At 43.5% G+C, this 16,369-nt stretch overlaps 1 protein-coding gene across 1 annotated transcript in view; it reads right to left on the reverse strand.

Moving 5' to 3' along the window:
- rab26 (RAB26, member RAS oncogene family) overlaps positions 1-16,369 on the reverse strand; it is a 362,723-nt gene that overhangs the window by 136,696 nt on the left and 209,658 nt on the right. The window contains exon 3 of the mRNA XM_043711201.2: positions 2,416-2,457. Coding sequence (XP_043567136.1) covers positions 2,416-2,457 — 42 coding nt within the window. The remainder of the gene's footprint in view (positions 1-2,415; positions 2,458-16,369) is intronic.

Genomic DNA, 16,369 nt, shown 5'->3' on the forward strand with positions numbered 1-16,369 from the left:
TCCTTCAAGTCTGGTCCTCCATTCAATAAGGTCACAGCTGATCTCCTATCTTAGTACTACCTTTCCACACCATCTCCGAATCACCTAATTCTCTCTTTTCCTTATATTAAATGTATAGGGAGATGATTTAGATGCTGTCTTATTTGGCCAATTTTACACAGTTTAGATAGGCCCAGCAGTGTTATTAACATTAGGATGAGATCAATTTTCATTCATCCATCTGAGATTTTTTTGTCATGATTTCAAATTATCAAGCCCAGTGTAAATTCAGAAATCAACTTGCTGAATCTTGTAAATACTCATTAAGACCTCAATAAGACTTGGTTAGATAAGGATTAGAATTATTCATGTTTAATATTCAGAGTCCCTCCATTTAAATGTTCAAGCAATCAAATATAAAGAAATTATTCTAATCTCCTGGGCACACGCCTTAGATAATGAGAGCGTGACTGATAGGAAAGCTTTGTCTGTTTTGTTTGAGAGGTATCTGGGATCAATGTCCAGGATCAACGTGCACCTCACTCAGCTACAGAATGCAAGGCAGCCACTTTTTTTTGGAAGAAATGGTTGAATAGTATCTCACATGAATAATGTGACTGGGGTTTGTTAGCTCTAGGCAGTATTACATAACGGATTCTGCTTTGATGGCAGGGAGAAGGTTTAGTGCCCATTTACAAGGGAGTGCTCCATCCTTTCTGCTTACTGAACTGTTATCCATGGGGAACATAATGTAATGCATGCTACAATTCTCAGCCATAACCGTCTGACAACAGACTCTAACAAGTGTTAGCATTCCTGTTTACGACGGTGCCATACAAATCCCAAGACATAAAACTACAGGCTGAGCTGCTAGTGTTGAACTCCAATAGAAAAGCAACAAATTCTTTACGTATAATGGATTTTGATTTAAAGGCAGTAGCGAAAGAGAACCTGACTATTCGACGATTAAACAGGCCAATAACCAACCAATAATAAAAAGTGGTTCCTTTATGTAAAAAAAACGCTTTGTTGAATGTAGCAGGACTTGGAAGTCTTTCACAAGGTTGCCTGATAATGTACAAGAATGTGGCTTTGCCAATTATTTAAGTTCAGCATTTGTCAAACCCTGTTAAGAGTGAATGCAGTCTGCATTCAGATCATGACATTCCTGCAGGCCAGGCTTTACTCTGGCACTACACAGAGGTCATTCAGAAAGTGCTTAGGTTGGGATGATGTGCATCTGGGGCCCCATAGAACTCTACATGGACCATCCAACTCAACAGTAACTGTTAATGAACAATCCCAATGAGAAATCAACACGCTCCTTTTCCTGTCAAGTACCAATGTGGAATGCTCCCTTTCCTCCACCTCCCTGTCTTTCTCTGCGGTCTGGACAGAGGGCTTAATTTTACTGCAATGATTTAGCAGGAAAACAGTGCAGCACCCTTAAAAATAAATTGCATTCGCATAGCAACTGGCATGACTGCAGGACATCCCAAAGTGCTTTACTGCCAATGAAGTACTGCTGAAGTGTAGTCACTTTGTAAAGCAGAAAAGATAGACAACCAATTTGATGCACAGCAAGATCCCACATACAGCAATGTAACAATAGCATAATCATCTTCCTCTGGCAAATTGACTGGCTTGGACAGTGAAGGGAAACTGCCCTGTTCTTCCAAATTGTGTCGTAAGAGATGTTGGCCACATCTGAAAGGGATGAAGAAACCTTGATTTAACACCATTCAAAACACAGCACTTTCTAGGCTGCCCAGTTTTGATTTTTGTGCTGAGATCCTAGAGTAGGTCTTGGACTCACGACTGTTGGTGGTTTAGATAGAGTGCTGCCACAAATTCTCCAATCTATGCTGAGTCTAAAGTCCTGACTGAGTATCAGCAGTACTGATTAGACTACAGGATTGTCTTTACAAGAACAGGCCTTACATAATAAAGAGTAGTTAATGGGAAGATAGCAAAACGTGTAAGTTACCTTGTCTAGTTATTTCTCCTGACCACATCAGGATCCCAGAGACGGTGTGACATCCTCAGTTTGCATGGAACCAATTCAACATGAACACTTTAAGAACCATTCCCTTATACACAAACACATACTCCTGTTTATAAGTAATGGTGCTACCAATTGAGTCACAGCAGCTCCCACGGTTTTGTCAGACTTTTAGAAATGTTTCTCTTTTTTGCTTTAAGATTAGTCACAAACACACAAGAAATCCATTGAGCTTAATTTTACAAACTGTTATTGGCAGCTGTGATGAGAAAAATTGGAACATTACCCACTTGAGTAGTTTTGAAACGGATTTTAATTTTGTTGAGTCTAAAAATTAATTTATCATTTGGTCGCACCGAATACTGTAAGGTTTCTGTTCCTTCATCATTTTGAATGCAACACTAAAAAGATCAGAGGTCAGAGGTCAGACATACCTGCAGCTTAACTTTCACGTCATCCACATTTAATACTTTATTCTGAAAGAAAGAAAAGGAGAATATAAAATGATTGACCAAGAAACACCTATTTGGACCGAAGGGTTTGTTTCTGCGTTGTACAAATCTGTCACTTTACCTAGATTGTCATAAAAATTCTCTAACGTCTCCTTAGTCACTGAATGTTCTTATCCAGTCAGTCCTAAATGTGACTCCAGGCTCATTGCAATGTGCTTGATTCTTAACACATGCAAGTCTCAGTTCAATAAAGGATGGGCAATTAATACTGGCCTTGTTCATGATGGCCAAATCCTGACAATGAATTAAAAAGAAGATACTGACCTGAAAAGAGCAATAGAAACACATTTTAATGAATCTTATAACCACCTGATGAAGGAGCAGCACTCCGAAAGCTAGTGCTTCCAAATAAACCTGTTGGACTATAACCCAGTGTTGCGTGACTTTTAACAACGTATTTGGATTGCAAAGTTACAACACGTTTTGTGCAACAACTGACCAATCATCTTTAAAAACTTTGTGATTTTGTATTTGTTCATTATTTTCAGGCTGGATGCCTGGTTAAGATTCAACTCTCCAATGCCTCCACCCCTTCCCAATCTCTGTGACCTTTTCCCGCCTTGATCTCGCTGAGATATCTCCTTTAATTGTAGTTGTTCCACAGTTAATGGACCTGCATCAGCAGCCTGCACCCTAAACTCTGGAATTTCCCTTCTTGAACTTTTTAATCTCCCTCTTACCTCCACTGCATCACTATGTATTTGATTACCAATCTAATATTTCTTTATGTGCATAACTCGACGTCATTTTTTTCCAAAAAGCTCCTCTGATGTGCGTTAAGACGGTTTATGATATTAAAGGCACCAATATAAATACAGTTGCTAGTTGTTGCTAGAGACAAAGCTTGTCTTGAAACCAGATTTATTTTGTGCTGAATGAAGAAAAAGCCAATTTGCTCCTATTGTTCCACAGTCCTCCCATTGGCGGTTTACTATTCAGGACGTGGTGATGCAGTGATTACGTTATCACATTGTCCATGAAGTGGCAAACCCAATGTGATACAGAAGCATATGTTCAAATCCCACAACAGTTGGGGCATTTAAAGTCAAGTCATTAAAAAGACTCTGGAATCCAAAACTAATGTCAGTAATGTTGACCATAACACACCAAGTTGGACTGAAGGGTCTGTTTCCACGCTGTACAAATCTGTCACTTTACCTAGGTTGTCATAAAAATTCTCTAATGTCTCCTTAGTCACTGAATGTTCTTATCCAGTCAGTCCTAAATGTGACTCCAGGCTCATTGCAATGTGCTTGATTCTTAATACATGCAAGTCTCAGTTCAATAAAATGGGCAATTAATACTGGCCTTGTTCATGATGGCCAAATCCTGACAATGAATTAAAAAGAAGATACTGACCTGAAAAGAGCAATAGAAATCCACTTTAAAATCAAATCCATTTGTTTCAAAAGAAAGGTCTTAGGCATTTTAATAAGCAGACACTAAGACCATTCTTCTTCATCTTCAGTTGTCCACCCAAAGGCAGATCTGACCTACTGCACCGAAACCTCTACCAAGGAGAAGGTAAGGAGGCAGGGACTGAATTCACTGCAGCAGCCAGGATGGGGATTGAACCCTGTGCCGTTATCACCAATCTGATCACCACCAATTATCCAGCCATCTGAGGCAACAACCATTCCACCATCCAATCAGACTAAGTTGCCATGGCAACATACCTGTATGCCATAGTCCTGATCTGTGAATAGTGATGGCAGAAATTCCCATTTTCCTTTTGTGACATGGCTGAGTGGGAATCTCTCCTGCTGTCACCACCTACCATTGGTGTATAGATTGGGAGCATTTACTCTCTTTGGCCATGTCATGAATGCATCTTCCTTGGCCAACAAGTCCTGGATTGGGACTTGAATCTGGAACTCCTGGCTCAGAAACAGGGAGACTACTTCGATAATTTGCTAAACAACCTGTTCAAAGATGTTATTACATATCACTGCAGCAGGTGGGATGTGAATCCAGCGTCCTGGCTCAGAGGTAGGGACACTACCACTGCACTGCAGAAGTCCCTAGGAACACTACACACTGCACCAAAGACCAATTGAGAGTATTATCCCTGGCAATCAGGAACAAGAGGTCATTATTATCTCAACCCAAGGCCTCTTGAGACGAATAAGGTGCTAGGTACAGCTTGAATTTAAAGCCCTGTTGACCAATCAGGTGTGCAGAGGGGTCAGGAGTAAACCCAACATCTTGTCACCAAGGAAACAAGAGAACAAAAAGGGCTGCACGTAATCAATTTTTTTAACTGAGTTGTGAAGGAATAGCTTTTGCCAAGGTATATGGGGAATGTAAAAGGGTTATTAGGAATCACTTTATTTTATCAAATAATGTGGGCTAATGATATAGCGAAGCTTTGTAGATTCATTAGTTTTGTATTATTGCAATGAGTCAAACTGCATTCTTTGTTGAGTGAGCACATTTGAAACATTAGGCAGTGCAATGGTTCAGATATGGTCTTATCTTACTAATGTTTTCTCCAGCCAAATATGAAAAGATTGAAAATGTGCAATGAAAATCTCAAGGTCGTCCCTAAGTTGGTCTATTGTGTAGTAGATATCAGGCAATGCAGTCGGACCCCTCAACCTGAGACATTCTGACCATTTTGGGGTGAGTGATACCACCATGTTGAATAAAACATCTCACGTAGATCCTAAACATTGACAAGATTATGGAAAACAAACCCAGGTTCCAGAGATTTCCCATTATTGCAGTGACAATTCATCAATGCCCAACAATAATCCAGCCTTCCTTAAAAACTTTATTTTGTAAATGACTAAATGCAACTTAAAATGAAGGAAAAAATGCAATCTACAAGCAGAGGGGCTCAAGAAACAGGTTGGAAAGGAACTGTGGCTTCATATAAAACTGAACAAAAGGAGAATTTTCATTTAGATACACAGCTTTGGAGCAATCAATCCCTTTCATCTTTCATCAGAGGCAGAAAGCAAAATGCTTCAGTGTGGGTGATTTCCACTTAGCCATCAGCCACCCAAGGGAGATCATTAGCCACCAGATCACAATGCTATATCGTGCACTAATCATTCAAATCATATGGTGTTCTGGGAGTATTTTTCCCTCCAACTGCAAAATGCAAAGGCATCATTAACAGGCAGACTACTATTTACATCTTTACTCACCATTTAAGAAGCAGCTTTATATATAAAAAAATACAATTAAAGTGCTTTCCACTATGGCCATTGATACTTTCCCTTTTTATGTTAGCATCAGCCACTGTGAGATTAGTGCCTTTTGGCTCAGGTCTCCTAGTAATGTCTGCCATTGTCAGTTTGTGATAAATAGGACAAGTTCAGTTTGAAGCAAGTTTCTCCCATTTGCATAACTTTCGGGGTCTTGGAAATCACTTCAATCTCTAAAATATGTGTCCATCTCATTGTCTGTCCACAGCATGATTTTGACATGGCACAAGGGCATTACATACATTGGATCAAGCTGCAGTCACACACAGAGGATGAAAGGCCATTGACCTGAAAGGTTAACCCTCTCTCTCCAAAGCGGCTGCCAAGCACCTCAAGGTTTAAACACCGGAACAGAAGAAATCAGACCTACAGTCCCTCGAGCTAGCTTCATTGTTCAATCAGATGGTGGTTGATTTGTGTTTATGATTTGGAGATGCCGGTGTTGGACTGGGGTGTACAAAGTTAAAAATCACACAACACCAGGTTATAGTCCAACAGGTTTAATTGGAAGCACTAGCTTCCAACCACCTGATGAAGGCGCGGCGCTCCGAAAACTAGTGCTTCCAGTTAAACCTGTTGGACTATAACCTGGCGTTGTGTCATTTTTAGATTTGTGTTTAGCCATATTTACTCAGTGTACCCCTTTCTAATAAAACTCCATCTATCTTTAGTAGAACACCCAGCATCCGCTGCCTTTGAAGGTTAGACTTCCATCTAACCTTTGCATGAAGAAGTCCCTCTTGATTTTGCTCCCGATAGGCCTATCGTCACTGGGTCTGACTTTCACGAAAAGTGTCGAATGTCTTTTTATCGAAGACGATTAGCTGGCAGCCTGTCAGAAAGTGGCACAAAGTAGTGGCAAGAGGGGTATGGGCAGTGTCCTTCTCAATGCCAGCCAGTTTATCCTGTCAGAGTAAGCAGCTACTGATTAAAAAATGAAACAAGGTGCACTGCATCCACATGAGGCTTCAATGGGCACAGGAGGGGAGCTGAAGGTGTACTGGTTATGTCTCATCCAGAACCCTAGGTTAACGCTCTGGCAACATGGGTTCAAATCCCACCATGGCAGACGGTGAAATTTAAATTTAATAAAACAAATCCAGAATAAAAGGTTAGCCCGATGCCAAATGTTATTAGAACCCAGTTGCTTCATTAATATCCTTTAGGGAAGGAAATTTGTTGTCCTTATCCAGTCTCCATGTGACTCCAGACCCACGGCAATATGGCTGACTCTTAACTGCCCTCAGGGCAATTGGGGATGGGCAACAATTGCTGGCCTAGCCAGTGACACCCTCATCCCTTGACAAATTGAGTCCCTTGACTCAATATTGAGTCCAACAGTTCTAGGGCTTGAGGTACCTTCTCCCATGTCCTTATCCCAAACCCCCACACACATTGGCCTTGTTATCACATGGCCTGTTATTACACACAACCCATTGTTAGCCACTGATTGCCCCCTTTAGTAACAATTCATTCTTCCAGACTCATCGTTACCCACTCCTTTGTCAGTCCAACTGATCTTCTCTCTCTTTGCGCTCTATCCCCAACTATTGTTTACTACCCACCCACCCCCACCCCACACAAACTATCTGCTGTGTGAAAATTGACTTTTACCCTAGCTACCATCAGTTCTGAAGAAAGGTCACTGGACTCTGCTTTCTCTCCACAGATGCTGCCAGACCTGCTGAGATTTTCCAGCATTTTCTGCTTTTTGCTTTCCCTTGAAAAGTTTTTGTTTTTAAACTGGCACTTGCCAGTCTCTGGGAATCCCTAGTAGCCAAGAGACCATGGGTTGAAATTTGGGTCTATGGTTGGGACTGCAGTATTTTGATAAAATGAGAGGTCAAGTCGAGGTCTGCACTGTGTGGCTGATTGCCCTTTGGCAGTGACTTCCCCAAATTGGCCGATAGCAGATCTTTCTGCTCAGAAGCAACTCAGGTAAGAGAGAGGGAGAGACAGAGAGACAGAGAGAGAGAAAGAAGGCCCTCCATGTTACACAACATGCACTACAAATTTTAGAAGTTTAAAATTAAAAACTGGCCTCAGCGCTTGGGTCAGCATTATGGCTGGAAAATTCTAGTTGGCCTTGAGCAATTGGCTTCATATGCAATTTACTAACATTAATCGGCTAGCCATTACTTTCAGGAAGCCTACAGCTCCATATCGTGCTCCCAATACAAAGCTCAGGCGCAGGATGGCACCAAGAAAATGGTATGCTGACCATCCCTGTGAACCTTCACATATGCCTGCCTCTGCATTCACCCATGGTTTCAGCTCCACGTATCTTGGACCCAGGGCAAAGTAAGAGCCCACCGTGGCTCAGTTTTGGTCTAAACAGCAAACACCAAACCAAAATGGTTCTTATCCAAGTCACCAATGACACATGACAGTGACAAAGTTGAACCACCTCTCCTCATTGCTCTTGACCTGTCTGCAGCCCCAGGTGTGGTTCCTTCTCCAGCCTCCCCTCCTTCTCGTCCAACTGGGTGGGACTGCTCTCACTTTGATCCATTCTTATCTATCTGAATGTAACCAGAGTATCCCCTGCAACCTTTCTCTTCCTGCTCCTACACCATTACCTATGTCATTGCCTCACCCATGGATCCATCAGTGCCTCCTCCACATTATCTATATGTTGCTCCTCAGCAACAATATCCAAGAATAGAGCATTAGTTTTCCCTTATATTCTGACAGTATCCAGCTCTACAGAGTAAAGTAGAAAGGAGGACTGTGTGCTCAACTTGACCAAAGGTAACAATCAGGTTAAGAAAGATCAAAGGGACGTAGTGCACCATAGTAACTGTCACAGTGGAAACCATTTTTACTTTGATGATTGATGTTTTAGAGCGGTGACAGGGTTGGAAATCTGATTGGAGATCTTTCTTTCGAAAGTCCAAATTTAATCAATGAAACTTGAGGAAGGAAAGGGTAATGTGGAGGGAGTCAGCCAAGGCCTGTCAGAGCAGTGCCTGTACAGTGCACCATTGATCTTCTGCTGTTGTTGAACAGCAGCCTCCATTAACTAATGTCTTGCAAATACTTAATGTTGTGTGTGTGTAAACAGGTCATTGTAAAGATATTAATAATTTATTTTGGACTCAATTCAAAGCGGTTCCTGTCACAGATGCAAGGTGAATGTTTGAAGTCAGCTGTTTGTCCCTTATCACGCAGAATAAAAATGCAAATAAATATTCATTTCCACCCATCTGAGAGAGACACGGGGGCATCAGGAATAACAGTGAATCCATTTGCAAATTCATCTTGCTCAGAAGTGCCATTTCATTGGTAAGATGCATTTGTATTATTGTTTATTAGCAAACTGATATAAAATAGTTATGAATAAAGCTGTTAGGAAATTCAGAACCTAGTGATATTGCTGTTAGGCTATTCATTCAGAGATCCACAGAATGTTTTGGGCAGCTGGGTTGAAATCCTGCAGATGGTGAAAGTGGAAGTTAATAAAAATCTGGAATCAAGAGTCTAATGATGACCATGAAACAATTGTGAAATGTTGGAAAAACCCCATCTGGTTCACTAATGTTGTTTAGGGAAGGAAACGATCATTTTTACTTGGTCTGGCCTACATGTGACTCCAGACGCACAGCAATGTGGTCGACTCTTAACTGTCCTCTGGGCAATTAGGGATGGGCAATAAATGCTGGCCGAGCCAGTGACACCCTCATCCTGTCAATAAAATAAATTCAGGAACAATTATTTCACAAAAGAGTGGAGACAATTTAGAACTTGCTACCACGGTGAGTGCAGAAGTTGAGAGACAAATCAATGGATAGAGATGGATAGACTGAAGGGGAATTCACGGGGAAAGGACTATTCATAGGAAAAAGGAGGAAGAATCTGATGTAGCAAGTTAAAGAGTATTTTGAGCAGGCTGAGGTGAAGAGTTTGCACCTTTTCCCCATGTCTGCGTGGATTTCCTCCCATAATCCAAAGATGTGCAGGTTAGGTGAATTGGCCATGCTACATTGCCCATAGTATTCAGGGATGTGTAAGTTAGGTGCATTAGTCAGGGGTAAATGTAGAGTAATAAGGTCGGGGAATGGAGGGTCATTGTGGACTTGTTGGGCCGAAGGGCCGGTTTCCACACTATAGGGATTTTATGATTCTATGAAACATAGCCTCTTGGGGCAAATGACTTTGACTTTGTTTTGTATATTCAAGGCCACCGTAAGTAATAACAAAGATTTGCATTTATCTAGTGTTTTCCTAACCACCAGAGCTCTACAGCCTATTTTTTTGTCTTTACTTGATGTGTAATCACTGTTATAATCTGGGTTACACAGCACTAAATTTGCACTCAACAAGTTCCCTCAAAATGTAATTTGATCGTGAACAGGTAATCAATTCTTGTGATGTTTGAAATGCTACCACAGGATCTGCCCCACCCATCCAAACATGCAGATGGTTAAAAACACCCATGTGAAAGATGGCCCCTCTGACAATGCAGCGCACCCTCAGTACTGCACCACTTCGCAACTAACACACTGCAGCAACTGCATTTCTGATGCTGAGGACAAAGGTTTCATGGTTTAAAAAATCCGTCAAAAACTCATCCTCCACTAGACTCCAACCATAAGTAATCCTTTCTTTACATTGCTGAACAAAACAACAGACAGGCAGCTGGATGAAACACAGAAGGTTCGTGGTGTGTCTCACTTTGCTCTCCACTCTTATTAGAATGACTTTGCCTTTTATAAAGATTTACCCAGTTTTTTTCCAAAAAGCAACTCGGATCTTTACAAAGTTTTAACATTGTACAATATCCCAAGCTGCATCAAAAAAATCTGAACAGACAAAATCTGTCAGAAAGTTGCAAAAGGAGATATTAGAACAAATGACCATGAATGCCTCACAGCACCAGGGTCCCAGGTTCAATTTCAGCGTCGGGTGACTGTCTATGTGGAGTTTACACATTCTCCCCGTGTCTGCGTGGGCTTCCAACAGGGTGCTCCGGTTTCCTCCCACAGTCCAAAGATGAGCAGGTTAGGTGAATTGGCCACGTTAAGTTGCCCATAGTGTTAGGTGTATTAGTCAGATGGGGATGGGTTGCTCTTCAGAGGGTCAGTGTGGAAATGTTGGGACGAAGGGCCTGTTTCCACACTGTAGGGAATCTAATCTAATCTAATCTAATGCTTGGGGTTAGAGGTATATTTTAAGAAGCATCTTAGAAGGAACATAGCAAGTGGAGTAGGGGCATTCAATTTATGAATCCCAATCAATTAGTTATAAATCTTAGCCCCATCTCCCCACATTGATCCCTTAACTTTTTTCTTTTTTTTCTCTTTACCCCCATCCTACCGCCTAACTGCGGTAGTGCTTATTTTTTCCCCAGCACCCATGTGTGTGTGCAGGTGTGAGGCACAGTGAGAGACACAAGGTGCACGAATCTTTATTCAATTTCCACCACCAGGAAGAAAGGAAACACCCAAATGGCCAGTGACAAGCAGTGCCCTTGTTAGCGGGCAATGCTGCGTGATCAAACAGGGAAGGGGAGGGCAGGGATGAAAGCAAAATAGATATGGAGGGGGAAATAATACACTCCACACACTGCGGTGATCCCTTAACTTTTAACACCCTCCTTTAATTAAAAAAACTCGCACTTTCAGTTTCCAAGTGTTCAATGATGCCCAACCTCAAGAGCGTTTTGGAAGAGCGAGATGAGAGATAAACGGAGACCATTCCATGGCTAAGAATCTAGATAGCAAAAGATCAGGCAGGAGTGGCAGGTTGAAAGAGGTGGTGCTTGAATAGTTGAAGGAGTTCACAGAGACAGAAACAGACAAAGGCAGGAAAGAGTATTGAACAGAGGGGTGAGAATTTTAAAACACTTCCTCGTAAAGTCAGAGAGTCATACAGCACAGAATAGCTCCTTTGGCCCAACTCATCAATGCCAACCAGGTTTGCTAAACTGACCTTGTCCCATTTGCCTGTGCTTGGTACACATCTATCTGAACTTTTCCTATCCATGTACCTGTCCAAATGTTTCAAACTGTTTTTTAAATGTTGTAATGGTACCCAAGTCTACTACCTCCCCTGGCAGCTTGTTCCATATAACTTTATAAACCTCTGTAAGGTCACTCCTCCAGTGAAAAAAGTACCAGTCTATCCAGCTTCTCCTTATAACTCAAACCTTCCAGTCTTCTAGGAAATCTCTTTTGCACACAGAATTGGATGCAGTACTCCAAATGTAGCCTTATCAATATCTTATGCAGCCAGTACAAGATGTCTGAACTCCAGTACTCAATGCTCTGATCAATGAAAACGAGCATGCCAAATGCCTTCTTAACGACCATGTATACCTGTGATGCCACTTTCAATGAATTATAAACATGCACCCTTTTAGCCTCTGTTTGACAACACTCTCCAGGGCCCTCCCATTAACTGTGTAAGTCCTGCTCTGGTTTGTCTTACTAAAGATGCAACAGCTTGGTTTTTATCTGCATTAAACTCCATCTGCTATTCAATGGACAGAATAGATCAATGAACAAAACAGAAAGCCCACAGATCCTTTCACAATTATAGGCTCTGCTGCTACATCAGCCATATTGAATGGCAGAGCAGACACGATCGGCCCAATGGCCTCATTCTGCTTCTATTTCTTATAGTCTTCTGAGCGGAGATCAACAAAATGTCAGTCAATCTACCCACTGGATCAATGTAATTTATAACTATGGATGCCAATTGCTTGAAATACCAACATTTCAAGTGTCCTGCCACACTTTGTGGAAAATAAATTGTTATCCATTGAAGTAAGAAATTAACCGTCAATCCTAATTCACTCAAAGAAATGTTCTTTCAAAGCATGCATGGCTCTTAATCTGTACAGTCTACTAAAAGCTGAAATAGCCTATAATTTCTTTTTGTAATTTAGGACTAGGCTGACAATCACAATTTCGTGCACATTTATTAAAAGCTGAAGGCATTGTTGGAACAGTCCTGCAGGTCAAGTGTGGGAGCACTTAACTCCCAAAGTAGGTCACGTCATGAATGCTGCTGTTCTGAGCTCGTCTTGTCAGACTGACTAATTTGACACGGTCGAACACATTTATCAATCCTTGACTGGTATGAGTGAAGCTTTTGCTACATGGAATAAAGGAGGTAGGACAAAGAGAGATAGTGACAGTGTAGTCAAGCACCTAAGCATGCATCTGTTAGCATTTGTACATGAGAGAGGAAACAAGACAATGAGGCTTATTTGTCTAGTAGTGAGAGAGCAAATGTTCTATCTCTCTTGATTACTTTATTTCTATTAAAGTTGTTGCTCATTTTTGAATACAATTGTGAAATTTTCTCTGCCTGAACTTTACTTAACTGACAAAATTTTTACAATGTCTTCAGGTTGGTGAAGATATACCATCTTTAGGAGCTTCAGCAATGTAGATAATTGCAGGATTTGTCGGAGAATTGGATGTGGAGTGTGCTGAGGCCTGTCAGGATATTGGGAGCCTCTCACTCCACCTTTTATGCTTTTACCGAGTAGTGCAGCAAGTTTTTAGGAATGATTCTATTGTCAAGTGTATTTTACAGTACATTGAAAAGCTTCAACTGTTTCCATGGTTCTGGCACAATTGGAATAGTTTAAGAATAATAAATAAAAATAGCTTAAACACAGACCATAATCCTACACGACCGCTTCAGCGCCGGTTTCACCAGCCCCCTCACCATCACACAGCAATGTCCCATTCCGGGATCACCATCCCCCTCCCCATCATACAGCAATGTCCCATTCCGGGTTAACCATCACACAGCAATGTCCCATTCCGGGATCACCATCCCCCTCCCCATCATACAGCAATGTCCCATTCCGGGTTAACCATCACACAGCAATGTCCCATTCCGGGCTCACCATCCCCCTCACCATCACAAAGCAATGTCCCATTCCACACTCACCATCCCCCTCACTGTCAGACAGCAATGTCCCATTCTGGGCTAACCATCCCCCTCACCGTCACACAGCAATGTCCAATTCCGGGTTCACCATCCCCCTCACCTTCAGACAGCAATGCTCCATTCCACACTCACCATCCCCCTCACCGTCACACAGCAATGTCCAATCCCGGGTTCACCATCCCCCTCACCGTCAGCCAGCAATGTCCAATTCCGGGTTCACCATCCCCTTCACCGTTAGCCAGCAATGTCCCATTCCGGGTTCACCATCCCCCTCACCGTCAGCCAGCAATGTCCCATTCCGGGCTCACCATCCCCCTCACCGTCAGACAGCAATGTCCCATTCCAGGCTCACCATCCCCCTCACCATGACACCAGTGGATGCCATGCTCTGGACCCTGACAAAGTCACCCACCTATGGCCTTTCAACCTTCCCAATCGATACCATCACCGTTAATGCCGTCACAACCGAGCTCTTTCCAGAAGGTAAGTAGGAGCACAAAGTAAAATATAAAAAGCAAATAAAGGAGAAAAAACTGGAAGTGGACTGAGTGGATGAGCCCTGAGAATGGAAGCCCAGATGCTGCCTACTCCACTGCCACTATCTTGAAGCATTTCTTACTGGGTAACAGCACGGTGTCAATGATGGGGGACTATAGTAGGTTAAACACCTTGTTGAGGGCCCAGCCTGCCTCATTAATATTCAGTTTCCTATCTGACCAAATGCACTGGCCAAAATAGATGTCAAGATCTCTCAGCTTGGAAGTCAGAGCGGGTACTTGAGCTCAACTCTGACTGATGTTGGCCAGCACCAAGCAACACCTCAGGGCACAATCCTGGGCACCAGCTGCACACACGTCATGTCCATGGACACTGGCATCCAACACTTGCCATGTCCTCACTGACAACATGGAACCTCATTTGCAGGACACTTAGAAAGGACACGCCCGATAACTAATGCTGAGAGGCTGCTACAGCACACATTGTGCAGAGGGCCAGGAACCCAGCTCTGGGATTGGACCAAGCTGCATTTCAAGGGGAGCTCACCTCTTTTAGCTCTTGCCTATTAGTGCCTACCTGCTCACTCAGAGCATCCCTACCTTGCCAGGCCCATTGTGCACATTGGCACTACAGCCAGAGCTCCAGGCTATCAGCACAGCCCAAGCGATATGCCCTTTTGCATTGACAGGCTGCTAATCATGCTGACAGTGGGTATCTGTCCAGGGTGGGGGCAACATGATGTATAGCAGACACAGAAACGCTGGTTTCACACCGACAGCACGCGTCAGCTGCCTGTGTGGAAAACACAGTGCTCATTTTGTTCAACCAAACGACCATTGCCGAAACTGTGGGTGGCTGGTTCTCTGACCCATCATGGTGCAGGGCAGCTATCGGTCAGGGAGTTCCAGCATCCTCTATCAGCATAATCCCCACACAGTTCACAGTTTGACGGTGGTCATATCAGCTGAGAACACACTGTCAGGGGATCTGTCTGACTGCAGTCTGGGGAGTGGGCAGCATTCAGCACCAAAGGTCAAAGGGAATCGGCAACCCAGGAGATGCAAAGGCAGCAGGTGAAGGGACTGGTCAGACGTGTCTAGGAGCTGCTCATTGAGGTCTGTCAGAGGTCTGGGTCAAACACAGTTCACCAAGAGATCACTAAGGAAGGTGCAATGGGGACTTACAGAAGCAACGGGGGCATCCCTGCCAAAAAGGGTGAGGGAGTCACAGCCGTGGGAACAAAGCAGAGTCATTTGTGGAGGTGGGAACAAGAATGGTTATGGAGCAAATCTCAACCTGGGTAGGGGGGTGTCTATTAGAAATAGCTTAGGAGGGCAGGGTAGGCTACGAGAGGGGCTGATTATTGGGAGTTGACCATCATCGTGGCCTCCACAGGGGGAGTGTTGAGGAGCATAGTGGTGTCATTAAAGTACAATGCCAGGGTTCAGGCAATGGGGAGAACAGCTCCAAAGTACAATGTGGTGGCTCTCCACTTGGATGGAAATGGCCTATCGGAGTAGTGGAAGGGAAAGGGAACATGCAGGGACATAGCTGGTGAACAGCCGGGTTCCGGTGCTGACAGTCTCCACTATGAGTTGTCTCCCCTCCTTTCAGCTCTCATCTATAAGAACTGGGTATCAATCAGGTGCTGGAGCAAAGGCCTGAACCATCCCCAGCCACCAACACCACCCTCCTCCACTTCGCCGAGCTTGTCCTCACCCTCAACAACTTCTCTTTTAAGTCGAAGAGTGTGGTGCTGGAAAAGCACAGCCAGTCAGGCAGCATCCGAGGAGCAGGAGAATCGAGGTTTCGGGCATAAGATCTTCATCAGGAATGAGGGGTTGGCCCAAGGGGGCTGAGAGATAAATGGGAGGGGTGGGGCTGAGGGGGAAGGTAGCTGGGAATGTGATAGGGAGATGGAGGTGGGGGTGAAGGTGATAGGTCGGAGAGGAGGTTGGAGCGGAAGGAAGATGGACAGGTAGAACAGGTCAAGAAGGTGGATAAGGTGGGGGAAGGGAAAATGAGGAAACTGGTGAAATCCACATTGATGCCATGGGGTTGGAGGGTCCTAAGACGGAAGATGAACCTTCCAACTTGGAACCACCCTCTTGACCTGTCCTACCTGTCCATCCTCCCTCCCACCTATCTGTTCCACCCTCCTCTCCAACCTATCACCATTACCCCAACTTCGTCTACCTATCCCATTCCCAGCTACCTTCCCCCCCAGCCCCATCCCCTCCTATTTATCTCTCAGCCCC

This window comes from Chiloscyllium plagiosum, unplaced genomic scaffold, assembly GCF_037043375.1.
Source record: "Chiloscyllium plagiosum isolate Xiang-an unplaced genomic scaffold, Cpla_swu_hap1 HiC_scaffold_20, whole genome shotgun sequence".
In the NCBI taxonomy this organism is placed as follows: Eukaryota; Metazoa; Chordata; class Chondrichthyes; order Orectolobiformes; family Hemiscylliidae; genus Chiloscyllium; species Chiloscyllium plagiosum.